The 26,980-nt window shown below is 43.3% G+C and overlaps 1 protein-coding gene across 1 annotated transcript in view; it reads right to left on the bottom strand.

Annotated features, from left to right (window-relative positions):
* Positions 1 to 5,509: 5,509 nt before the first annotated feature.
* LOC132394799 (uncharacterized) overlaps positions 5,510 to 26,980 on the bottom strand; it is a 54,687-nt gene continuing 33,216 nt past the window's right edge. The window contains exons 4-12 of the mRNA XM_059971206.1: positions 24,864 to 25,169; positions 23,789 to 24,046; positions 15,389 to 15,505; positions 14,450 to 14,530; positions 12,135 to 12,257; positions 11,963 to 12,046; positions 11,082 to 11,189; positions 10,069 to 10,106; positions 5,510 to 5,828 (exon numbers count right to left, since the gene is read on the bottom strand). Coding sequence (XP_059827189.1) covers positions 5,793 to 5,828; positions 10,069 to 10,106; positions 11,082 to 11,189; positions 11,963 to 12,046; positions 12,135 to 12,257; positions 14,450 to 14,530; positions 15,389 to 15,505; positions 23,789 to 24,046; positions 24,864 to 25,169 — 1,151 coding nt within the window. The 3' untranslated portion in view covers positions 5,510 to 5,792. The remainder of the gene's footprint in view (positions 5,829 to 10,068; positions 10,107 to 11,081; positions 11,190 to 11,962; positions 12,047 to 12,134; positions 12,258 to 14,449; positions 14,531 to 15,388; positions 15,506 to 23,788; positions 24,047 to 24,863; positions 25,170 to 26,980) is intronic.

The following is a 26,980-nucleotide window of genomic DNA, read 5'->3' as shown; positions in this document are numbered from 1 at the left end:
TCTTCCAACTCACGCTCCCCATTAGGTGGCCTATAATACACTCCTATCAGTGTTACTGCACCCTTCCCATTCGTCAATTCCACCCAAATAGCCTCCCTAGAGGACCTCTCTAATCTATCCTTCCAAAGCACCGCCATAAGATTTTCTCGGACAAGCAATGCAACACCTCCTCCTCTGGCCCCTCCTACTCTATCACACCTGAAGCAACTAAATCCAGGAATATTTAGTTGCCAATCACACCCTTCCTGCAACCATGTTTCACTAATAGCTACAGCATCATAATTCCAGGTATCAATCCACGCTTTAAGCTCATCCACCTTTCTTACAATGCTCCTAGCATTAAAATAGATACATTTAAGATACTCTCCACCCCCTCCTCTCTTTTCATCCCTAACAATGCATTCAAATTTATTATCCTTTTCTTTCTTCTCCCCTACATCTTCGGGCTGAGTGCATCCCTTCTCCATCACCTGCCTTTCCTCCCTCACACACTGTCAATTTACTTGCTCTACTGGTGAACTAACCTCCTCTCCCATGGTTTCCTCAAATTGATTCCCACCCCCCCATCTTACTAGTTTAAAGTCTGCCCTGTAGCCCTAGCAAATCTCCCCGCTAGGATATTGGTCCCCCCAGGATTCAAGTGTAACCCGTCCTTCTTGAACAGGTCACGCCTGCCCCAGAAGAGGTCCCAATGATCCAGAAACTTGAATCCCTGCCCCCTGCTCCAATCCCACAGCCACGCATTCATCCTCCACCTAATTCTATTCCTACTCTCACTGTTGCGTGGCACAGGCAGTAATCCCGAGATTACTACCTTTGCGGTCCTTCTTCTTAACTGCCTTCCTAACTCCCTATACTCTCGTTTCACGACCTCTTCCCCTTTCCTACCTATGTCATTGGTACCTACATGTACCACGACCTCTGTCTCCTCACCCTCCTACTTCAGGATATCTTGGACGCGATCAGAAATGTCCCGAACCCTGGCACCAGGGAGGCAAATTACCATCCGGGACTCCTGATCACCTCCACAGAACCGCCTGTCTGAACCCCTGACTATCGAGTCCCCTATTACTATGGTCCTCTTTCTTCTATCCCTACCCTTCTGAGCTACAGGGCCGTCCTCTGTGCCGGAGGCCCGGCCACTGTCACTTCCACCAGGAAGGCTGTCCCCCCCCCCAACAGTACTCAAACATGAGTACTTATTGTCAAGGGGTACAGCCACCGGGGTACTCTCTAGTACCTGCCTCTTCCCCTTCCTGAACGTGACCCACTTATCTGCCTCCCGTGGCCCCGGAGTGACCACCTGCCTGTAACTCCTTTCTATCACCTCCTCACTCTCCCTGACCAGATGAAGGTCATCGAGCTGCAGCTCCAGTTCCCTAACTCGGTCCCTCAGGAGCTGCAGTTCGGTGCACCTGGCGCAGATGTGGACGTCCGGGAGGCTCGGAGACTCCAGGACGTCCCACATCCAACACCGAGAACAACAAGCTGCCCTCACATTCATACTTCTCGAAAAACTGAAAAATAACAAGAACTAAAAGATAAGCCTACTGTGCCCTCTTCTGCCTAAGCCCCCTGAGCCCAAGCCCTACACACTGCTCCCGGCACACTCTGCTGCCCGCAAATGAAGCTGCCTGCTTCTTAAGGCTGCATTCTTTTTATATCTTCCCTCCTTCCCAGGCCTCCTCACGTGCCTGCGCAGTCCCGCCTCTCAGAACTCCAATCTGAGACGCAATTGGACAATTTGAAAATGGCTGCCGCCACACTTCCTCTCAAAGCCTCGCTGTCCTCTTCCAAAAGAGAACTACCTCACTCAGTCTCTCTTTTTTATATCTTCCCTCCTTCCCAGGCCTCCTCACGCGCCTGCGCAGTCCCGCCTCTCAGAACTCCGATCTGAGACACAATTGGACAATTTGAAAATGGCCGCTGCCACACTTCCTCTCAAAGCCTTGCTGTCCTCTTCCAAAAGAGTTGAGTGGAATCCAGGAACAGCCATGATGGAATGGCCGAGCACACTGAATGGGCTGAATGGATATTTCTGCTGCTATGTCTTTTGGTCCTATGTTTGCTGCAGAGTGACTTCCTTCTTCTTCTTCTCGTGCCCTTAACTCCTGGTGGAGTCATTGGGGTGCCGTCATGACAAGCTTTGCACCAGCTTTTTGGTGCACACATCATGCGGTCTTGTGCATCTGAAACCTGGCAGAGCCCATCGCTCTCCAGGTTTGACCACAGCCGATTTCCTCCAATTAGGTGGCTCACCTTGGTTGTGAACACGTGGCCATTATAGTTCATCTGAGAACCTTTCTGTCCCAGCCGGTGATCTCATCATGGAAGTCTTTCACCCAGTGGTGCTGTGTTAACACCACCCCCTCACATGGTTTAACCCGCCAGCTGATGAGGTTTACTGGGGTATGGCGCTTGGAACCAACATGTCAGAGATTTGGGAGATGGATGAGGACCGGTGATGCCTGTCCACCCTGTCTGGTAGGGAGCAGCATGCCAGACGTCAAAGGTACTACCTCTGTCTAGAGCCCCCTATATTTATATCTGGACAAGACAAAGTTCGTGCAAGTCTCATAACAGGGAAGACAAGATTCAAGTACCAGGATCCTCATCAATTACTTACAATTATGCATGTTTTCTCCATCTCTACACATAAAGTATGTGTCGTTCCATGAATTCAACCTGTTTCTGAGTTATTGGCAGGAACTTTGGATTGTGATATTATAGTGATCATTGTCAATGAAAATTGCAGAGTCATTATTATACTCAGATCAGTGATATCTGTATTTGCAAGAACTATACCCTACTTTGAGGTTATCTTTAGCACTGATGCAAAAGGCAGCCTTTACAGTGAACACCTGAAAGGATGTAACCTTATCATCGATCTCAGGTTTAAACATTGGCATACCATGCCCCAATGAATGCACAAATAGGACTGGACTAGACATAACTCAACAGATGAGACAGATAGTGTTGGCACAAAAGATCCAGATTAAGATGGTGTGTGACGCACGTGGTGACTGTGTTTCCATAATATGTCTGAGAAGTGTGAAGGAAGGACCCCAAGTTGTTAGAGCACAATGCCGGACAAGGAAAAGATCATGTGATGGTTAAGTGTCTACAGTAATACCTAACATTGGTGAGTTTTGTAATATCTCTTCTCCGAGGATTTTCACTTTGTGGTGGTGGAGAGGTTTGGGAGTCCCTGAGATCCCAAGAGCAATGCCATGTGGAGGTTAACCATCTGGCTCTTAGCCCGTGGTAGTGCCACCCAAGCCAGTAAGGTCAAGGGGGATGTTCCGAACAGGGATCCACCCATGACCTCAATTGTGCAGGTAGCAGATGATGATGCATCACAATGGCAGTGCAGTGGAGGAAGGCTGTAGTATTGAAGCATCCTGTCATCATTTGTGAAGCGGGGTGCCGTGCACAATCATAATCGATTGAAAACGGATGTGGGAGCACGGACGAACATCGGGAAATCTCTAGGAAGACCTTCTTCGTTGCTGCAGCTGCTGAGAACTCCGGGACTCTGCTGGGAAGAACAGGCCCCCAATCCTCGGGATTGTGTTGCCGATGGCCGTTGGCGGGGCCATCTTAATACGCTCGGCAGAGGATGGTGCTCGGAGAAGCTGTGCCGGAGGGGATGGTCGTCGGCTCGGAGGTTCGACGATCTCAGAGTCCTTTCGACGGACTCAGGTTGCTTTCGGTGTGTGCTACGTCTGTGAGGCTGAGTCTCGCTGCGCCTTGGAAGTCCATAGAGGGGATACTCCCTTCTACCGCCGGCGTGGGATGGCGAGTCTGTCGGGACCCTGGGGACTTGTGGAAACTGTGGTGATTTCTTTTGAACTTACAGTCCTTTAACATCTTGGACTAGTTTTTACTGTGCCCATAGTCTGTTTTTTTTAATCAATTATGGTATTGTTTGCACTGTTGTAACTATATGTTGTAATTATGTGGTTTTGTGCAGGTCTTGTAGCTTTAGTTTTTGGTCTTGTTGTCTGGTGGATTTGGAGCTCCTTTCCGGGGAAGAGGCCAGATGGTAGCGCGATATTAATACGCAGCAGCATCTCCAGACTCTGGGTTGGGGATTGCCAAACGTTACCTGGATTTTCTGGAGTAGTCTGTTTTGTCATATGCTTTTGTGATATCATTCTGGGGGAACGTTGTCTCATTTTTTAACTGCATAGCATTTGTGGTTTCTAAATGACAATAAACTGAATCTGAATCTGAATCTTCCATTCCCAGTTACTGAACATTGACCCTGATCTGTCAAGGACTGTGTGGAGGCTGCCCATGTATCAGCCTCCCCGCAATAAACAAGCTCATGCATAGGTGTTGTCAATTAAGGGAATCCCCTTAAGATCCTGGTTTAAGTCCTGTTGTGTGATGATAAGCAAGTAGAGATGGGGATAGGATTGTGAGATCAGAATACTGGTTGTGGATCCTGGATTGGCACCTACAGTCACCGAAGACCCTCCAGTAGATGACTTCTTAAGAGAAGAACATACTCAACTCAAGTGATTGCGCTGCTACTTTTGGAATGTGTCTGGTATGTACTGGGATATCCAACATCCAGAGGAATTAACAGCATCTGGAAATTGATGTGATACCTGTAAGAATACTTTGTAATTTATTTCATCTGGCATGTGCCGAGTCGTCAAGATGGGTAACAATGCAAAAATAACAACATTGGACTGAGCTTTGTGTTCAATGGTTCAGGAATTTTTTCAACATCTTCTGGCTGGTTAGTGATTTAATAACTGCAGGTTAATGGGCTAGGCACTGAGGAATAGGTTCCTTGTACGTTAACCTCAATGTTTGCTATCTGCATCTTCATTGCCTGGTGTCGTCTTTGCTCACTTGCAGTGTCTCGTGTGCATCCATTTATTTTTTCTTCAACCTTTACGGCTGAATCAGTAATTGATAGCATGTGATAAGGTTGTTCCCACAAAGCACCCAATGGGTTCTTGATCAGGACTCCCTCATGGGAATTGTGTGTCCTCCTTCCACTGGAGAACCATTGAGAAGCAGACTGAAGAGCTTTGGTTGAATTTACAGAATGTTCAATGACTATTGTACTTAGAGCAACAGTCTGGGGAGGCCAGAGGGCCATAGTACACCCTCCTCATAATATTTGATCAGTATTTGTTTGATAGTCCCTTTCATTTGCTCCACCTGTCCTGACAACTCTGGATGATGTGGACTGAGGGAGAATCATTCAATGTTCATCAGGGAATATAGTGTTGCCGTTAGTCAGAGTCGATACAACACGGCAATCCACACCTAGTGCTGTTTTACTCTTATGTGTAGCAGTGGCTTTCCTTGCTGGAACAGGCTTCACCCACTTTGAGAACATCTAGTATATCTGAGTATCCTTGTCAATTTGTTCATGTAAATCACTTGGAGTAGGTAGGTTGGTAGGATTCTAATGTTGTTTGTATTGTTTTTCTTAAAATTGGTTTTACATATTGTTTTATTGATTTTCATACTGTATAAACAGCATTTCAAGGTCGATTCTTTGGTTAGAAACTCTTAGTTTGGCGAGGGTGTATTTTGTATCAGACACCTACCCAGTAATACATTCTAACAGTGCTTTGAAAGAAAAATACAGAAATCATTAGTAATGTTGTAATAATGTGCTTCAAATAACAGTGCCATTCCATAGGAGTGAAGGTAAATATTTGTTCTATTGATAGACAAAGTTTTTCTGCTGGTACTCAAGTCCAGGACTGACACCCGTCATATCCATTTTAGAGTCTGAAGCAAATCAGGTGCAGCACACAGCTCTATGAAATACTGAACTCTGTTGATTCTTCATTATCCTAAAAAAAAACACAAAGCATATTTGTTGTAGGTAGGGATCAATATTTTCACCCATTTGCCAGCACTAAATAACCATACTGGACAGAGAAATGGACAAAACTGATGGTGGAAGGTTTACAACTATCCTGGTGACCAGGCAACACAACCAAGTGCTGGAGGAACTCAGCAGACAAGGCAAGATCAATGGAATAGAGAACAGTCAACATCTTGGCCTGAAACATCGATTGCACTCTTTTCCATAGATGCTCCCTGGCCTGCTGAGTTCCTCCAGCATTTTGCCTGTGTCACTTGGATTTCCAGCATTGACTTATTTTCTCTTGTTTCAGCCTAGCAGCCAGATGCATTGTGGGGAATATTCTAATACAGGCAAGCCTTTTAAGAAGGGAAAGCAGATGTCATCTGCATGGGTTTTCAGAAAGAAACAAACCATTGATCAGCAAAATTAAGGCACATGAAATTAAAGGTTCGTAGCTGACTGGGGTAGAAATAGACTAAAAACAAGCAACATAAGGGGGGGTGTGGCCTGGGGGCAGACACTGCCAGCCTGACACACCAGGTAAGGTAATTTGATTCCAAATAATTGGTTTGTTGATCATTACAGAATGTCTTTCCGGGACTTCCCACTCCCTCCAGTCTCACAGCCCCTGTCTCATGATTTGGACCATGATCACCCTCTCCTTGCCCCATTCCCACTCTCAGTCCACAATAGAGACCCATATTAAAATCAGGTTTATCATCACTCATATATCATGATTTTTTTTTACAGCAGCAGTACAGTGCAATATATAAAATTAGTGTAGTTCTGTCCAAAGGCCTTCAGCAGCCTAGCTATATACAGAAAATGTGCCAAGAAATTTGCACAGTACTGTATGCGAAAATGTCAGAGCATGTTCGGTATAATTAGCAAAGGGTACAAAATCCAAGTTTTCATAACGAAAAGCAGAGAGTACAAAGGCAGGGATCTTATATTGACTCTGGCTAACTGATAGACTCCAACTGAACTATTATATCCATTTCAGGGACTGTGACACCATAGAGAAGATGTAAAGAAGTATTTGCTGGAATTGTTTCATGAATGATGTATTTCAAGTGCAAGGTTAGATGGTGAACTGCCATTTGCTTTGGAGCAGAGAAAGATGAGAAGGTATTTCAGACGGCTGTATAATATCATGAGTGACCTAGTTAGGTTCAATGGAGCACAGATGTTACCCAGGCAGACGTTTCAACGGACAGAAAGTACAATTTCTAAAAATGGGTTTAGATGCAGATCAGATCATAAGAGACCATAAGACCATCAGAAGTAGGAGTAGAATTAGGCAACTCGGCCCATCAATTCTGATCCACTGCTCCATCCTGGTTGATTTATTATCTCTCTCAACAGCATTCTCCTGCCATCTCTCCATCACCTTTGATGGCCTGACAAATCAAGAACCTGTCAACCTCCTCTTTAAATATACTCAATGCCTTGGCTTCCACAACTGCCCATGGCAATGAATTCCACAGATTCATCATCTCTGGCTAAAGAAATTCCTTCTCATCTCTGTTGTAAGTGGATGACCCTCTATTCTGAGGCTGTGACCAGTGGTCCTGGATTCACCATCTATAGGAAATTTTCTCTTCACATCCACTCTATCTAGGTCTTTCAATATTCAATAGACTTCAATGAAATTACCCATCATTCCTCTAAACTCCAGCAGGAATAGGTCTAAAGCCATCAAATGGGCCTCATGCATTAACTGTTTCATTACCAAAATCATTCTCGTCAACTTCCCCTGGACCCTCTCCAGTGTCAGCACAATTTCTTAGATAAAGCACACAAAACTGCTCACAATACTCCAAGTGTGGTCTGACCAATGCCTTAAATTGCCTCAATCTCATATACTGGTCCTTCTAAATGAATGCATACATTGCATTTGACTTTCTTGCAACTGACTCAATCTCCAAGTAAATCTTTAGATAATCCTGCACAAGGACTCCCAAGTCTCTTTGCACCTCTGACATTTTAATTTTCTCTGTTTAGAAAATACGCTACACCTTTATTCCTTCTACCAAAGTGCATTTCCCTACACAATATTCCATCTGCCATTTCTTTGCCCATTATCCCAATCTGACTAAGTGTTTCTGCAGTCTCCCTGCTTCCTCAACACTATCTGCCTGTCCACTTATCATTGTATTGTCAGCAAACATGGCTACAAAGTCATCAATTTCTTCATCCAAGTTATTGAAAAGAAACAGTCCCAACAACAACCACTGTGGAACACCTTTAGTCACTGGCACAAACTAGAAAAGGCCACCTTTATTACCATGCTTTGTCTCTTGTGGGACAGCCAGTCTTTTATCCATGCTAGTTTCTTTCCTTTAATACCATGGGCGCTCTTCTTACCAACAGAGCCACCCCATCCCTCTGCCTACTTACTGACCTTTCAATGAGGATGTGGAAGCATTTGAAAGGGTACAGAGGAGATTTACCAGAATGCTGCCTGGTTTAGAGAGTATGGATTATGATCAGAGATTAAGGGAGCTAGGGCTTTACTCTTTGGAGAGAAGGAGGATGAGAGGAGACATGATAGAGGTGTACAAGATATTAAGAGGAATAGACAGAGTGGACAGCCAGCACCTCTTCCCCAGGGCACCACTGCTCAGTACAAGAGGACATGGCTTTAAGGTAAGGGGAGGGAAGTTCAAGGGGGATATTAGAGGAAGTTTTTCACTCGGAGAGTGGTTGGTGCGTGGAATGCATTGCCTGAGTCAGTGGTGGAGGCAGATACACTAATGAAGTTTAAGAGACTGTTAGACAGGTATATGGAGGAATTTAAGGTGGGGGGTTATATGGGAGGCAGGGTTTGAGGGTCGGCACAACATTGTGGGCTGAAGGGCCTGTAATGTGCTGTACTGTTCTATGTTCTAATACAAAGTTTTCTTGGATGTTAAGTTCCTAACTAGGATCTTTCAGCCACAACTCACCGATGCCTATAATATCATGCCTGCCAATCTCTAACTGCGCTACAAGATCATCTACCTTATTCCGTATACTGTGTGCATTCAAATATAACACCTTCAGTCCTGTATACATCACACTGTTTGATTTTACACTTCACCTCATCCCATTGATTGCAACTTTGCCCTATTATCTGCCTGCCCTTCCTCACAGACTCACTTCACAATGTTTCAACTTGTAAACCAACTGCCCATCCTCAGCCCGATCACTCCAGTTCCCATCCGCTGCCAAATCAGTTTAAACATTCCCCAAAAGCTTTAGCAAATCTGCCCAAATGATTTTGATCCATCTCCAGTTCATGTGTAACCTGCCCTTTTTGTACGGGTCCTACCTTCCCCAGAAGAGCTCCTAATGATCCAGAAATCTGAAAGCCTACCCCCTGCACCACTTCACCAGCCATTCTTTCATCTGTACTATCATCCTATTCCTGTCCTGACAAGCACATGCCAGGGGTACTCCAGAGATTACTATCTTGGTGATCCTGATCTTCAGTCTCTTCCCTAACCCGCTACACCAGCTGTGCAGGACCTCTCCCCCCTTTCTACTGATGTGTCAATGTGCACCACAATGTCTGGCTGCTCACCCTCTCTCTTGAGAACTTTCTGCAGCCATACAATCTCATGACTGTCCTCATAACTATTGAGTCTCTGATGACTATCGCTCTGCCTGACTTTACCCTTCCCAGCTGAGCCACAGATCCAGACACAGTGCCACTGGCCTGGATGCCCTGCTGCACCCTGACGGGTCATCTCCCCTCCACCCAGCAGCAATCAGTGGCACACTTGTTAATGAGGGGAACAGTCAGAGTGGAACCCTGCACTGACTGCTTACTCCCCTTACCCTTCCTGATGGTCATGATTATAATTGGAACTCACTGCTTGTAGCTGTGGTTAAAACTGTATCAATCAAGGCTTTGAGAAGTGAATTACTCATACAAATGGGAAAAAATAATTTGCAAAAAGCAGTAGAATTAAATTCATCAGATTTCTGTAATAAACCTGGCATAAATCTAATGGGCCAAATGGCCTCCTTTTGTATTGTAAAAGGATTTTGTATTCTGTATGAAACAGAAGATCTTAGAAATTTAAATTATCAAACTTTTGGTACATGCTCACTGATATTGAACCCCAAAACTCACTCTCAGCCCGAAGCCAGATTTGCATCTTGTTTTTATAAATGCATATTAAGCTAGCCTTATAACTGAGTTCTAGACAATTGCAGACATGTAGATGATAACATACCTCCTGTCTCACTTCAATGTTTTCATTTTCTTTTTTGTCTATAACAAATAAAATAAACCTTTATAAATTCCAGACCCTTAACAAAGAACATTGTTTCTCATCACCATTTTTCTCTGGAAAAGTCAGATTTGACTTATATTTTGGTCGAGGTCAATGTGGCTTCACTCTGCTGTAATTGAACATACTGTAGGGACCTCAGGGACAACAGACATTAGAAGAGGGCTAAATCAACATAAAACCATTTTCCTCGTTTTCTGGGGCTGATTTCATTGGGTGTACTGTGAAATTATACTCATGTGGTCTGTGACCTTATTTGGACATAAATTCCTGAGCTCAACAGAGCAGAGAATATGGATGTATAGTAGTCTCCTATTGTGCCAGGACTGTGGAGCAGGTGATCCAAGCAGCGGCTCCTTTGCTCCATGTTGGCAAGGGGTTGCAGGTTGGTACTTATGTGTGACAAGGCTGAAAGAACATAGCAAGCTGGGGCTGGGGCTGGGACTGAAAAGCGCTTTGCCTCTCTCTACTCTCAATAGCAGGTCACAGGTCAGGGTCTCTTCATTCCCAAAACTGAGTTCAATAAGATATGTCAAGACAGAAGCCTGGTGTCATAGTGATTGTGTAGCCTTGGGGCAGGCTGACCTGGCAGTATCACCTTCAGGATTAGGGTCTGTGGACAGTGAGGGTCTTTTAGCAAAATGGGAATTCAGGGGAACATGTAGTAGCCGTTGGCTTCAGGGAACGTAGGATACGCATGTGATTCGTAATAAAGAATTGTAGCCTTGTCCATTTGCTAACTCCAAGAACAGCTATTTAGTGTAAAAACCTGTGCTAGGGAATTGACATTTCTGTGATGACATTGTGGTTATAAATGAAATTAAGATAATATACTGAGACAGTTTCTTCACAACTGTTCTACTTTAAAAGTTAATGACAAAATAGTTATGCAAACATTTTCATTTCCATTCTGAATTCTTCAGTAAGTGAAAGTGAGCAAAGGATTTGATACTTACAGTATTTACAGCGATATGTTGCAAGGAACACAGACATTATGATAACACAGCTGACCGATAATGCAATCGGTATGCTCCATGTTAAGATGCTGGTGTGACAACTTTGATCTGAAAATGTGTGACAATGAAACACTGAGTAAATTGAATGTCTCCTAATACAACACTTATTTAGCACCTTCACCATGGTAAACAACCAAAAGAATTTTTAATGAGCATTAGCAAACAAGCACATAAACTCTTCTCGGGCTTCCAGGTGGGTGCAGGTGTCAATTTTAACCAACATTTCAATTTCAAATTCTGCAATAGGAGACAGAATCTACTCTGGTAGGGGTCTTCAATGTCCAATAGTATGACATCAGGCTGCTTTATCAAGGGAACAAGAATTTAGAGAGTCTACAAAGAGAAGGCTAATTTTTATGATATACGCAGTTTGTTATGCTCATATACAAAGCAGTTTCCACACCAGGCTGTGATGCATCTTGATAGGATGCTTTCTATGGTGCATCTATAAAAATTGGAGGAATGCCATATTTCTTTAGCCTCCTAAGGAAGCAGAGGCATGGTGCACCTTCTTGGACATGTAATCTACATGGTTAGACTGAGACAGGTATTAGCACAGTTCACTCCTAAAGAACCTGAAGCTCTCAACCCTCTGGAGATCAGCACTTTTGATGTAAACAGGAGTGTGTATACTCCCTGAAATCCACAACCAGCTCTATTGTTTAGCCAACCTTGAAGCAAGGCATGTCTATCCATAGAAAATAAAATGTATAGATTGCAGATTAATCTGGGTTTAACTGCAGTGATGGGAGTGGCCAGTTCACACAGTACTTGTGACTTCAAAAACATGCTGAGTGTACAGACCGCAAAGTTAGACTCACAATTTTGCTGAATCTCTTCCTTCAGGATAGTGATCAAGATGGGGAATATAATGAAACCACTGAAATCAATGGAAGGTTGAGATCCTGTCAAAAGTAAATGATATAATTAGTTGCAAGATTCAGTTTTATTGTTAAACCTAGAAATTTTGTACAATGATGAACTGTTCTTTACCTTTCTTTCCTTGGAATCTCCCACTAAAGAAGCAGCTGAATTTCGGAATAGCAATTGTTGTAATTATGGCCAAAAACAGGGCAGAGACAATGCATAACGCAACAACAGATATAAAGGCAGCACCTGGAGGAAAGATTCAACAATACTGGTTGGTACTTCGTAATGTACTTAATTTTGTTCCATATTCATTTTTCTAGGCCTTAGGAGCAGGTGGTGAACTTTTTTGAATCCTTTGAATTTTCACCAGCTTTTTTTCAAGATTTAAAGAACATTTATTATCAAAGTATGTATTCAGTATACAACTCTGAGATTTGTCTTCTCCACGGACAACCACAAAACAAAGAAAACCATCAAACCCGTTCAAAGAAAAACATCAACCCCACCCCCCCACCACAGGCACAAAACACAAATTGGATAAATGGCACCAAGAATATCAACCACCGCACCTCTGCCCATGCGCAAAGGCAACAAGAAAGAATGTGTGAAAACCCTGAATACAAAACAAAATTGAAAGAGTCCATATTCAGTTCAGCTCAGTGTTCATTATCTACAGGCCGCCCCGATTCATAGTTGCCCAGAACAGTAGTAGATAAAGGAGAGACCAGGACCTACAGTCCAATCCAGAAACCACAGACCCAAAACTCCAGCACCATTCTCCGACAGCATCGTAGGAGACAATGACCATTGGAACACAGGGACCTTCCCTTGGGAGCAGTGAGCGAGAGGGAAAGACTGTCACAGGCAGACAACTTCCTCTGGCAGCAGCGAGCGAGGGGCTTGTATCTGGTGCTGAACTCTCACTTGTCTTCCACACTCGCCTCAATGCTTCAATTTTCTTCAATCTTTTAATCGACAAAATCAGTGATAAATTGAGTTATCGTGGTCTCACCTCAAAGCTTTTTGGCCTCAAGGCCGCTGACTTTCCCTAACCTACCCACAGACAGCAAAGCCTCAGAAAGTGCTGGTGACATTAGACTCGGGAGCAATAAAAATTAGTGAAACATTTGGAAGTCAGGATAGTTATGACTTGGAAAGGAACACACCGATGATTGTGACACCATGCACCTGCTGTCCTTTCCTTGGCAATTTGAGGTGTGGATTTGGAAAGAAAATATATCAATCTAATATATATAAACAAGAGAAAATCTGCAGATGCTGAAAATCCAAATGTTGCACACTTGGACTCAAAAGAGACTTCCATGCGTGCAGAAGTTTAAACATAATGTCTTTATTTTCCTTTCTGGAAATACCGGAACACAAGCGCATCAGCTTACCATGCATGCTGTGGGGCCGTCCCCGAATACTCGATCACATGTGCACTGCCATCCCCCAGGACCCCTCAGCTGCCCCCAAGTGCCTGTATAAGCATTGCTCCTCGTAACCATCAATTAACCTACTAAAATATTATTGTTGCTCGTGCAACTGAACATTAATCAAATTGTGAATAAACAAAATAACAAACCAAAGCAATAAAAATAATATGACCAACACATAAGAAAATTACGGGGGTATCCTGTGTCCATTAATATGCTCCACATTACTATAGGTCCCACATAAGCAACGCTCATAAAATGCTGGAGGAACTAGGCAGGCTAGGCACATTCTATGGAAAAAATTCCAGTCAATGTTTCGGGCTGAAACCCTTCGGCAAGTGGATTCAGTGTGGGACAACCAAAACAGGTTTTAATGGTAGGTTAAAGCATTCAGAATGACATCTGCACCTGTACATTGCTTTGATAGTATTGACAAAGAATTTTTTTTAGCCCGATTTAGAAACCCTTATTTTTGTCTGAACCTAAGCCTTCTTACATGAGCAGATGAAATGTGTACATTCTCCACAAGGATTTGGAGTTAGACCCAGTAATTATTCTATCATATTTTTCCACTTTCCTACTCATCATTCTATTCCTTACTAATAAGTTCCTTCTCCGTGAATGAAAAATGCAGAATCAGCTTTAAATTTTGGTTATTTCATTTAAATACACAGTTTCCATTGCATCAATCATGAATTTAATGTACTGAAGATTGTGTTATTCTTGCAGTAACTGGAATTGATTCCACTGAGGGGCGACCTTATACAGGTTATCAAATCATGAGATCACATTCTTCTCCTGGGTAAGACAATCCTGTTTGATGGTTTCTGCGATTCAAAGAGCATGTGAGGTGCCTGTTTTTCCACTTAGAGGGTACTGGACATATGGAATAAGCTGCTAGAGAAAGTGGTAGAGATTGGTACAATAACAATTCACAAAGGACACTTGGAGAGGGACATTGAGCTTGAGAGGGATACAGATCAAACACATCTTTGTGCTCACCTTTAATCGCAACCCAGGAGATGAGGGCAACGAAGGTAGCAACAACAGACAAAATGTTGCAAATAATGAGGCTCTGAAACACTGCAGAGAAATGAACAATAACGTTAGAATGGCTTAATTCCGCTTCAACCTACCTGACAGCTATTTATAAACATGAATAAAATGTGCACAACCATCATCTAGGGTAATATTGAAGGGACCTGGGTGGATAAGACTGTCAGTGATACTGATAGTTTTGTATTTCTTAACAATCTTTGAGCAAACACTCAGTTTTACTCTATTAAATTCAACTTTCAGTTACATACTAGATGCACCTGAAATATTTTTTGATTCATGAATTAAGTCATCAGTTTCACTGCACCTTCCTTCCTTTCCTTCTTCCTGTTGAATCTATCTCACCAAGCAGGTTCCAGTGCCTAGTATGAAAACTTCTCTAAACACATGACATTGAAAACCTGCCCTCCAGAAAAGTCACTAACACTGTACTCTCCATTAAACCAGGGTTGATTCCCCGGCTTGGTAGTTATGGTGGTAGAGATAGTAGACCATATAGAGGTTACACAATGCATTTCTGCCAACAAAAATGATCCACCATGTTTAACAGATGCCTGGTTTTAGAGGTGCAAATCTGTTCGACTGTAAGTCAATCCTGTTCAGCATGCTTGCAGAGAAACACAACATGATGGAAGGTGCAAAGACTTACCTTCACAAGGCCTGTGAGGCACTCACTTCCACTAACGCTATTGTCGGCAGAAGCATCCACTACAGGTAGATTAGGAAGGACAAAGGCATGTCAGTTTATCCCCCCCATGCCTCAGACCTATACTAACAGCAATATCTTTCTGGCTAGCTGGTTGATTAATTGAGGTGATACCCAGAAAAACTCGGTGATGGATATTGAAGCCTCCCAACCTATTCAACATTTGACACATACATTACCTTGGTTTGATTTCTTCTCCAACCATGACAGAAGCAAGAATCCACTGTGAGATACCAAAGATGATAGCAGTCCTGTGATTGATGCAATAATAATGATAGAGTCTTCACCAGAAGCACCTGTTATTGAAATATTCACATAATAGAACAAATTCAGAGAGTTACACAGGTGCTTTGACCCAACTTATTCATGCTAACTATAGTATCTTTCTGAGATAGTCCCATTTACCTGCATTTAGGCCATTTCCAGGGGTTCTGAACCTGGGGTCAATGGACCCCTTGCCAAATTGTATTTATCCAAATATTTGAAACCCCTGTTCAAAACCTTTCCTAAACACACACCTCTCTGAATGTATTTTAAATGTTGCAATTGCCTCTACTGCTTTCTCTGACAGCTTGATCCAAATACCCACCACCCTCATTGTGAAACACCTTTCTCTCAGTTCCCCCTTAAATCTTCCCCTTCTCACCTTCAACCTAGTTTTAGACTCCCCTACCTTGGGAAGAAGACTGCGACAATCCAACTTTTCTATGTTCCTCCTGAGTGCCTTTAAGCTCTACAAGATCACCCACCCATCAGCTGCCTTTTTGCCAGGGAAAAGAGTCCCAGTCCATCTAATCTCACTGTATAAAAAGGCATCAGAGAAAATGAATATATTTGTAATATCGGCCATTTGGTTTACCCTTCAGTCTCAGGAAATTCAGTTTGTAACTTTGAATTAGGGCCTGGTTGATGTTGCTTCAAATCCATACTGATTGAACGCTCTTGTCTACTGCATTACTGCAACTGAGTTGTCATGCCTACCAGAATGCACAGTGAATGTGGTCTATTCAGTGATGTCTGCATTAATTTAATAATCCATTCAACTCGTTACAGAAGGCCTCAGTGAGTTCATGTATTGTTCGAAAACAAACTTTGATCATTCCAGTGTATTCTTAGAAAAGGTGATGCCTTGTATGCAGTCAGTGTTGCAATATGGAACTTGCAGTTTGTAAGAGGAAGGATTAGTCAGTGATGTGATGAAAGAGAAAATTGATTTGTTCATACTGCTTGAGAGATAAATAGTGTAGAATACAAGAGAGAACTTTGAATTACAATCACATTTAATTTGTCATGAAGTTTGTTGACTTTGCAACAGCAACTCAATGCAGTATACAATAGTAGCAAAACCTTGTGAACTACAGCAAGTATACACTGTATATATTAAATAGTTAAAAGAGAAGTACAAAAGTAGAAAGAATAAATTTGTGAGGTAGTGTTCATAGATTCAATGTCCATTGCGAAAACAGATGGCAGAGGGGAAAAAGCTGGTCCTGAATCATTGACCGTGTGCCTACAGGCTTCGGAACCACCTTCCTGATGAAAGGTATGAAAACAAGGCATGACCTGAGTGATGGGGGTCCTTAACGATGGACGCTGTCTTTTTGAGGCATTGTTCCTTGAAGATGTCCTGGATACTACAGAGGCTAGTGTACATGGTGAAACTGGATAACATTACAACTCTCTGCAAGATACTTCACTTCTCTCATCCTCTTCTGAAAGGGGTGCCACATCCAAAACAGGGTCATGGCCTAGAGCGTACATCCTTCTGCAAGAGCACTTCTAAGATTGCAGGGTTTGCAGGCCATTACTTCCCACAGGGCACAATCTAACATCATGAATGTCTCTGAGGCTTAACTGCAGATGAGCTAAACACCTTTTATGAACACTTTGACAGAGAATAAAACTTGACCTGTGTGAAACCCTACCAAATCTGGTGACCCTGTAATCTGCCTCAGAGGCCAATGTCAGAACATCTGAACATTTTTCATGAGGGCAAAGCCTTGCAAGACATCAGATTCTGATACACTTGGTAGGCCACTGAAAACCTGTGCCACCTAACTGGTGAGAATGTTGAAAGACATCTTAAATCTCTCACTGCTGCTGTTGGAGATTCCCACCTGCTTCAGAAGGGTGACCATTACACTGGTGCCCAAAAGTAGCTGGGTGAGCTGTCTCTACAACCATTACCCAGAGGCACTCATATCTACTGTGATGAGGTGCTTTGAGAGGTTGGTCACGGTGAGAATCAACTCCTGTCTAAGCAAGGAGCTGTACCACTGCAGTTTGCCTATCACCAAAATACATCTACAGTAGAAACAATCTTAGTGGCACTCCACTCAGCCATGGATCACCTGGACAACAGTAATACCTTCGTTAAGTTGCTGTTTATTGATTACAGCTCAGCGCTCTCCACCACCAGACTCTCAGTACTAATCAACAAGCTCAAACCTGGGTGTATGAACCTCCCTTTGCAACTGGATCCTTGACTTCCTCATCGGGAGATCACAGTCATAACAAACCCACCACTCTACTGTCTCTACTCATGACAATGTGGCTAGACACAGAGCAAATGCCATCCATAAACTTGCCGATGACATAACTATTGTTGGCAGAATTTCAGATGGTGACGAAGAGGTGTACAGGAGCAAGATAGACCAATAGTTGAACGCTTGCAACAGCAATCTATCAGTCAACATCATTAAGTCCAAAGAATTGATTGTGGACTTCATGGAGGGGAAGTTGAGGGTGCACACACACCAGTCCACATCAAACGATCAACAGTGGAAAGGGTAAGCAGTTTCAAGTTCCTGGGTGTCAGAATATCTCTAGATCTGTACTGGGCCCAATATATTGGTGCAATTTCAAAGGTACAATGGTGGCTGTATTTCATTAGGAGTTTGAGGAGACTCACTATGTCACCAAAGACACTAGTACATTTCGACAGAAGTATTGTGGAAAGCATTCTAACTGTTTGCATCAACAGGAGGGGCCACTGCATAGGATCAGAGATAACTGCAGAAAGTTACAAAGCCAGCTTCATCATTGGAACTAGCCTCCCCAGCATCGTAGACATCTTCAAATGGCAACGCCTTAAAATACGGTATCCAGCATTAAGAACCCCCATCACCCAAAACATGTTTTCTTCTCATTGCTACCATCAAGGTTGTGGTACAGGAGCCTGAAGACACATACTCAATATTTTAGGAACAGCTTTTATCCACAAGCATAAGAGTTTCTGAATGGACAAACAACCCAGGTACGCTAACTCACTTTTGTTTCTGTCTTTTTGCACCTCTTATTTAATTAGATAAATTCTGACTGTATTTTTTTTCACTATCTATTGTAATGTTCTCGTGCAGCACAAATTTCATGACTTATGTCAGTGATATTAAAGCTGGATCTGATTCTGATTAAGATATTAGAATGAGATCTGAACCCACAATCTGGAATTGAGGTGAGAACACTACCACATGAGGCAGAGCTGACACCAAGGGAAAGGGTCGCTGTGGGCAATAACAGAAAGACATTACATTGATTCTCAGGGAACTATCAAATAGAACTGTCAGTGCCTCACCTGCTGAGAGCCTATATTAGGGACTGCGAGCAAATTGTCAATAGATGGGGAGTTGCTGAGGGCAAGTTTTCATTGGGTAATACTTCAGTGCATCCTCATGTAGTTAACCCAGTACTTAATCCATTTGCAAGGGATGCTGCTGATACCATAAAGAGTTAAATGAAAGAGGTAAACATTTTCTGCAAAAGAGAAAATGAGGCCTCTTGTGATTTTAAAGATGACATCGAAAACAACTACTGACATCATTTATCGAGGAGAGGAGAATTCTTCTTCATGGTTTGAATTTAAACATTGCTTTGAACGTATCAGATTGAAATCACCTTCTCCTGATCCATTGTGAGTGGATAAGACGTTTAGCCAGCAAGCACTATGAGGGTCATGTTTTTAGCCGACGAGCACTGTGAGGGTCATGTTTTTTGACTTCACCAGTGCGTTCAACACCATCCGCCCTGCTGTGCTGCATGTGAAGCTGACAGTGATGCAGGTGGATGCTTCCCTGGTGTCATGGATTATTGATTACCTGACTGGCAGCCCACAGTACCTGCGCTTGCAACACTGTTTCAGACAGAGTGGTCAGCAGCACTGGGGCTCCACAGGGGACTGTCCTGTCTCCCTTTCTCTTCACCATCTACACCTTGGACTTCAACTACAACACAGAGTCTTGCCATCTTCAGAAGTTGTCTGATGACTCTGCCATAGTTGGATGCATCAGCAAGGGAGATGAGGCTGAGTACAGGGCTACAGTGGGAAACTTTGTCACATGGTGTGAGCAGAATCATCTGCAGCTTAATGTGAAAAAGTCTAAGGAGCTGGTGGTGGACCTGAGGAGGGCTAAGGCACCGGTGACCCCTGTTTCCATCCAAGATGTCTGTCTGGACATGGTGGAGGATTACAAATACCTGGGGATATGAATGGACAATTAACTGGACTGGTCAAAGAACACTGAGGCTGTCTGCAAGAAGGGTCAGAGCCATCTGTATTTCCTGAGGAGACTGAGGTCGTTTAACATCTGCCGGATGATGCTGAGGATGTTCTATGAGTCTGTGGTGGCCAGTGCTATCATGTTTGCTGTTGTGTGCTGGGGTAGCAGGCTGAGGGTAGCAGACACCAACAGAATCAACAAACTCATCCATAAGGTCAGTGATGTTGTGGGGTGGAACTGGACTCTCTGAAGGTGGTGTCTGGAAAGAGGATGCTGTCCAAGTTGCATGCCATCTTGGACAATGTCCCCCATCCACTCCATAATGTACCGGTTAGGCATAGGAGTACTTTCAGCCAGAGATTCATTCCACCGAGATGTAACACTGAGCGTCATAGGAAGTCATTCCTACCTGTGGCCATCAAACTTTACAACTCCTCCCTCGGAGTGTCAGACACCCTGAGCCAATAGGCTGGTCCTGGACTTATTTTTCCACTTGGCAAATTAATTTATTATTTAATTATTTATGGGTTTTATATTGCTATATTTCTTCACTACTCTTGGTTGGTGCAGCTGTAACAAAACCCAATTTCCCACTGGATCAATAAAGTATGTCTGTCTGTCAAAGAATAGGACCTATTAAATACGACAGTGGGAACGTGTGTATGGAACTGGAGGAAATAGCAAAGGTACTTAATGAATACATTACTTCAGTATTCACTATGGAAAAGGATCTTGGTGATTGTAGTGATAACTTGCAGCAGACTGAAAAGCTTGAGCATGTAGATATTAAGAAAGAGGATGTGCTGGAGCTTTTGGAAGCCATCAAGTTAGGTAAGTTGCCGGGATCGGACGAAATGTACCCTAGGCTACTTTGGGAGGCAAGGGAGGAGATTGCTGACCTTCTTGCGATGATCTTTGCATCATCAATGGGGACGGGAGAGGTTCCCGAGGATTGGAGGGTTGCGGATGTTGTTCCTTTTCTCAAGAAAGGGAGTAGAGATAGCCCAGGAAATTTTAGACCATTGAATCTTACCTCAGTGGTCTAAAAGTAAGTTGATGGAGAAGATCCTGAGAGGCAGGATTTATGAATATTTGGAGAGGTATAATATGATTAGGAATAGTCAGCATGACTTTGTCAAGAGCAGGTCGTGCCTTACAAGCCTGATTGAATTTTTTGAGGATGTGACTAAACACATTGATGAAGGAAGAGCAGTAGATGTAGTGTATATGGATTTCAGCAAGGCATTTGATAAGGTTTATCAAATGCAAGGCTTATTCAGAAAGTAAGGAGGCATGGGTCCCAAGGAGACATTGCTTTGTCGATCCAGAACTAGCTTACCCACAGAAGGCAAAGAATGGTTGTAGACAGTCATATTCTACATGGAGGTCGGTCGTCACCAGTTAAGTACCTTAGGGATCTGTTCTGGGACCCTTACTCTTCGTGATTTTTGTAAATGACCTTGATGAGGAAGTGGAGGGATGGGTTAGTAAGTTTGCTGATGACACAAATGTTGGGAGTGTTGTGGATAGTGTGGAGGGCTGTCAGAGGTTACAGCGGGACATTGATAGGATGCAAAACTGGGCTGAGAAGTGGCAGATGGCGTTCAACCCAGATAAGTGTGAAGTGGTTCATTTTGGTAAGTCAAATATGATGGCAGAATATAGTATTATTGGTAAGACTCTTGGCAGTGTGGGGGATCAGAAGGATCTTGGGCTCCGAGTCCATAGCAGCTGCACAGGTTAACTCTGTGGTTAAGAAGGCGTGTGGTGTATTGGCCTTCATTAATCGTAAAATTGAATTTAGGAGCCGATAGATGATTTGCAGCTATATAGGACCCTGGGAAGACCCCACTTGAAGTACTGTGCTCAGTTCTGGTTGCCTCACTATAGGAAGAATGTGGAAGCCAATGAAAGGGTGCAGAGGAGATTTACAAGGATGTTGCCTGGATTGGGGAGCATGCCTTATGAGAATAGAACCATAGAACATAACAGCACAGAAACAGGCCTTTTGGGCCTTCTTGGCTGTGTCAAACCATTTTTTTGCCTAGTCCCACTGACCTGCACCTGGACCATATCCCTCCATACACCTCTCACCCATGTACCTCTCCAAGTTTTTCTTAAATGTTAAAAGTGAGCCCGCATTTACCACTTCATCTGGCAGTTCATTCCACACTAATAGGTTGAGTGAACTCGGCCTTTTCTCCTTGGAGCGAAGGAGAATGAGGGGTGACCTGATAGAAGTGTACAAGAGGATACAGGTTTAAGGCACTGGGGAGTAGGTAGAGAGGAGATGTCAGGGGTAGGTTTTTACTCAGAGAGTGGTGAGTGCATGGAACAGGCTGCCAGCAACGTTGGGTGGAGGCAGATACAATAGGGTCTTTTAAGAGACTTTTGGATAGGTAATGGAGCTTAGAAACATAGAGGGCTATAGGTAAGCCTAGTAATTTTTAGGGTAGGGACATGTTCAGCACATGTGGGAGGGCCGAAGGGCCTGTATTGTTCTGTAGGTTTTATATGTTTCTATGTTTTCTATTTTTCATAAGCACAGAAAAATGTAATATAGGTATCAAAAGCAGAAGATATCAGATAATTGTTCCAGCTCAGCAGGTGTCTAAATATTTTTGGTAGGAATGAGGAAATAGTCAGGACTGGGAACAAATCAATGAAATTAGTCATACGTGGTACAGAGTGGGTGCTGACTGAACAACAGCGTCTTATACTACACGTTATTTTTGTACAGGTGTGTTGATGAAAAATAACAGATATCTCCATTCCCCACTGTAGGCTCAAGTTTTATTTTCTCTGCACATTCTCTACAGAACAGTTTGCCCAAGTAGTCTCTTATCATATATAACACTAGGCAGCAGATGCTAGCAAATTACTTGATCTGACACGCAGAGCTAATCAGCAAATGGTCAGGATGTGACCGTTGTCCCACATACCACAAGTTAAAGTAAAAATGAGTCAGTCTCCCTTTTTTCAATCCCCGTAAAGTAAATCCCACACTAACTCTGATTATGCATTTGAGACAGGAGCAGCGCTGTCATATCCAAGAAGCTCGATATCCTACACCTACTGTCAAACCTGCCCAGTCTGTAAGTTGCTTGAGCCAGATAACTGAAGATAAAGGAAACTCTGCTTCAGCATTTTTAGGAGAGAAAACATACTGAACAAAACAATATGATAGTTAGTGACTGTAGGGTGGCAAGCGAAAAGTTTGGATCTGAAATTCAGAAACTGCAATATTGTAAAACCAAGATGCAACAGATTCTACAGATGCTGGAAATCTAGAGCAGCATACAAAAAACATGATAGAATGATCATCAATTTCTCTAACTCCCCATAACCACACACTGTTTCCCATCAACCTCTGTCTCTGCCACTGCCCTTTGTTTTCCCTTATTGCAGTAGCCTCTCACCTCACCTCTTGGCCAACACTGACCTTATGACTTGTCCATCGCCTCTCTCTGGTTCCCCACCTTCCTCCCTTTGTTTTATGGTCTACTATCCTGCCAGATTCCTCCTTCAGCCCTTTATTGCTACCACCTATCACCTCCTTGCCTCTCACATCATTCCCTTTCATCCCTATTCTCGTATTTCCTGCCAGCTTGTCGTCCTTCCCCTCCCCCTAACCTTATATTCTGGATTCTGCCTCCTTCCATTCCTGTCCTGATGAAGGATCTCTACCTGAAACCTGAGCTGTTCATTTTCTCCAGTAGATATATTCTGACCTATTGAGTTGTCTAGCATTTTGTGTGTGTGTTGTTCATGTTGTAAAACTAATTGGATTTCCCCCAAAGAATTCAAAAGGGCATTGTCTCACCCAATCCCTGTCAGAGAGCGGTTCAGGATCCACCAGCTTCTCCTTCTCTGCATCTGTCTTGAGTGATAGCTAATTGGCAATTCATGCACCCAGCCAGAAGGAGTCACCCTTCCTCGCTCAGTCAAACCCTTTGTAGCAAAATATCTATTAATTCCACTATTGGCAATCATTGCTACTGTTCGATTAACACAGCCTGCATTCCAAAGTCCACAAAGATCGTGACTTATAGCTTTAAGATATTGTTTATAAATAAAGTTTACCTGGGAGATTTATGGTGTAATTTGCCTGGGTAGAGCCGACAGGATTGGTAGCAACACAGGTGTACGTTCCACATTCACCTGTCAAATCTGTCAAGATGACAAGGCTTCTGTTTCCATTGATTAGCAAGTGATGCTGGGAGATTTTCTCTCCATTTCTCAGCCACTCATACTTCTGCGGATTTCCATCAACCTCACAGGTGAGTTGGATGGTGTAACCAGGGGCACTGTAGCTCCTTATCAGAGTTTTTGACAGCTCATCTAGAGGAAAAAATATTAATGAATTTATAATATTTCATTCTTCACTTCCAATTAGCTCTCATTGGTTAAGATAAGAAGAATCTTGCATTTAGATAGAATGATTGCTCATCCACAGATCTAATTAAAAATGATTACTCCCAACAAATTTACTGCTATTTTAACTAGATGACAGGTAATAAGATGTTGAGTACTGAACAAGTGGAATTGGGGAACTGGATCACAATTTAATGAAATATTTCCAAAATGGCTCATCACTTTCTCAGTAATGGGCAGCATTATGTTGTATTGGGTGCAGGAGAATCAATAATGTGCATGCAACAGACTCCAAAGTTTCAAAGTACAATTATTATCAAAGTATGCATAAATTATACAACCTTGAGATTTGTCTGCTTACAGGCAGCGCCATAAAACAAGAAACGTGAAAGAACCCAATTTAAAAAAAAGACCAATGCCCAATGTGCAGAGAAAGAGGAAAAACTAAACAAATCATACAAACATTAAAGCCATCATCAGCATTCAGAACGAAATTGAATCCACAAACCCAGAGCCCAGAGCAGTCAGTGTAGGTCCATAGCCTTAGTTAGTTCATCTCACAGTAGGGCAAATGAGGGGCCGAAGGCTGGTATCTGTGATGTCCTAGCCTATGATCGAAGAGCTACATTCATTTACTAATGGTACTTTCCACTGGGTGAATAAATGAGTTTTGTTTGCATCAAGGCAACAATCACAAGCCCCCATGTGAACCGTTCTTGGGCAAAGCAGCAAATTATTCACCAGCTTCAGTGCTTCCAAGATACACAATCAAGTGAATACTTACAGAAGAGAAGCAATTCGATTGTAGTTGTTCTTCTCTCATCTACTTCAAAATTATAAACACCTTGATCCTCAGGTTTTATCCTGTCTACCCGCAGAAAGCCAGTAGAAGCGTTAAACTGTAAACGGGACCTGAATTGTTCATTTGGTTCCTCCACAGGTTTATCTGGAACGTAATCCAAAATAGTAACAGGGCTTTTGTTGCTGCCGGTGAAGATCCATAAAATTTCACTCCTGCTGAGATCACCTTGGTGTTCAGGATCCAATAAAGCCGATGAACCAATGGTCCCAATTACTTCCTTACTCCTCACTGTTCAGAATTAAAACAGAAAATCATTATACTGATGCGCTGAAATACAGATATCTTACAGCACAAAGTAAAGAGAGAACATCTTTTTTTTTGAAGTAACTGTGTATCACTGAAAACAGTGCAGCAGATAGTTCCGGAACACTACAGCTCAGAAACAGGCCCTTCGGCCCATCTACTCTCCACCAAACTATTAACCTGCCTCGTCCTGTCGACTGACAGCCAGACAATAGCCCTCCATGCTCCTCCAAATTTCTGGTTGGTAGGTTAATTGGTAATTGTAAATTGGCCCATGATTAGGCTAGGATTAAAAACGTGGAAATTGGCAGGCGATGTGGCTCGAACGGCCAAAAAAGAGGAGGTGCAGGGAAAGGTGTAGCACTTACCCTTGCAGGGGTTATAGGGACAGGGATTATCCCTGCAAGTGTAAGTGCTACATCTGTCCAAACACCTCCTCTCTTACCACCATTCAGGGCCCCAAACAGTCCTTCCAGGTGAGGCAACACTTCACTTGTGAGTCTGTTGGGGTCATCTATTGCATCCCTTGCTATCGGTGTGGCCTCCTCTACATCGGCCAGACCTAACAGAGATTGGGGAACCGCTTCGTCGAACACCTTCACTCCGTCCGCCACAACAGACAGGATCTCCCGGTTGCCACCCACTTCAACTCTGCTTCACATTCCCATTTGGATATGTCCATACATGGCCTCCTCTACTGCCATGATGAGGCCAAACTCAGGTTGGAGGAGCAACACCTCATATACCGTCTGGGTAGTCTCCAGCCCCTTGCTATGAACATCAAATTTTCCAACTTCCAGTAATTCCCTCCCTCTCTCTTCCCCCATCCCACTTTCAATCTGCCTAGCTTCCTATCACCTCTCTCATGATTCTGCCTTCTTCTACCACCCATAGTGCTTTCCCCTTAGATTCCTTCTTCACCTCTCCTGCCTATCCCCTCCCTGCTTCCCCTCCCCCACCGCTTGATCTTTCCTCTGATTGGTTTTTCACCTGGCACCTTCCACCCTCCCCCCACCTTCTTTATAGGGCCCCTGCCCCCTCCTTCTTTAGTCCTGATGAAGGGTCTTGGCCCGAAACATTGACTGCTCCTTTTAACGGATACTATCCAACCTGCTCAGTTCATCCAGCTTGTTTGTACGTGTTGATTTGACCACAGCATCTGCAGTGTACTTTGTGTTTACTATGGGATATGTGATACTGGCTTAATCTACTCAGGTCTTCAACAAAAGAACAGAGAGGTTATGCACAACTTTATAAAACATCGATCAGACCTGAGCTGGAGTATTCTGTGCAGCTCGGGTCACCATTGTACAGGAAGCGGATGATCTGACTTGCTGCAGCTGTCATCTGCTTTCACAGCCACTGAGATCTAACGTTTTTCTCATCAGATTCACTGCTGAAGACTTATTGCTGACGTGTTTTCAGATTCAGTACAGGTCACTGGGCCTTCCCCGGCATCTTGGGAGAAGTTTCACACATTTCACCTTGTATGACTGTTCTGTACTTCATCTGTTGCCTCGCTTCCATGAGAAAAGGCGAGTTTGGTCTTGATTGAGGTTCATACAGCAGTGAAGCATACTGGAGGGCCACCTCATCATTCACACTTCGGCTCAATCTTTCAACGAGGATTTAAATCATTCGAGTAAGGCTATATCCACACTAGACCGGATAATTTTGAAAACGTTGGTTTCGCATAAAAATGATAGGTGTCCACACTATGCGTTTTAAAAAATATCTCTATCCACACTGAAACGGAGATTTCGCCGAATCTCCTCCTACTGCGCATGCGCAGGACA

Source organism: Hypanus sabinus, chromosome 5, assembly GCF_030144855.1.
Source record: "Hypanus sabinus isolate sHypSab1 chromosome 5, sHypSab1.hap1, whole genome shotgun sequence".
In the NCBI taxonomy this organism is placed as follows: Eukaryota; Metazoa; Chordata; class Chondrichthyes; order Myliobatiformes; family Dasyatidae; genus Hypanus; species Hypanus sabinus.
The sequence above is the reverse complement of the archived record's forward strand: the minus strand, read 5'-3'. Positions and strand labels throughout refer to the sequence as shown.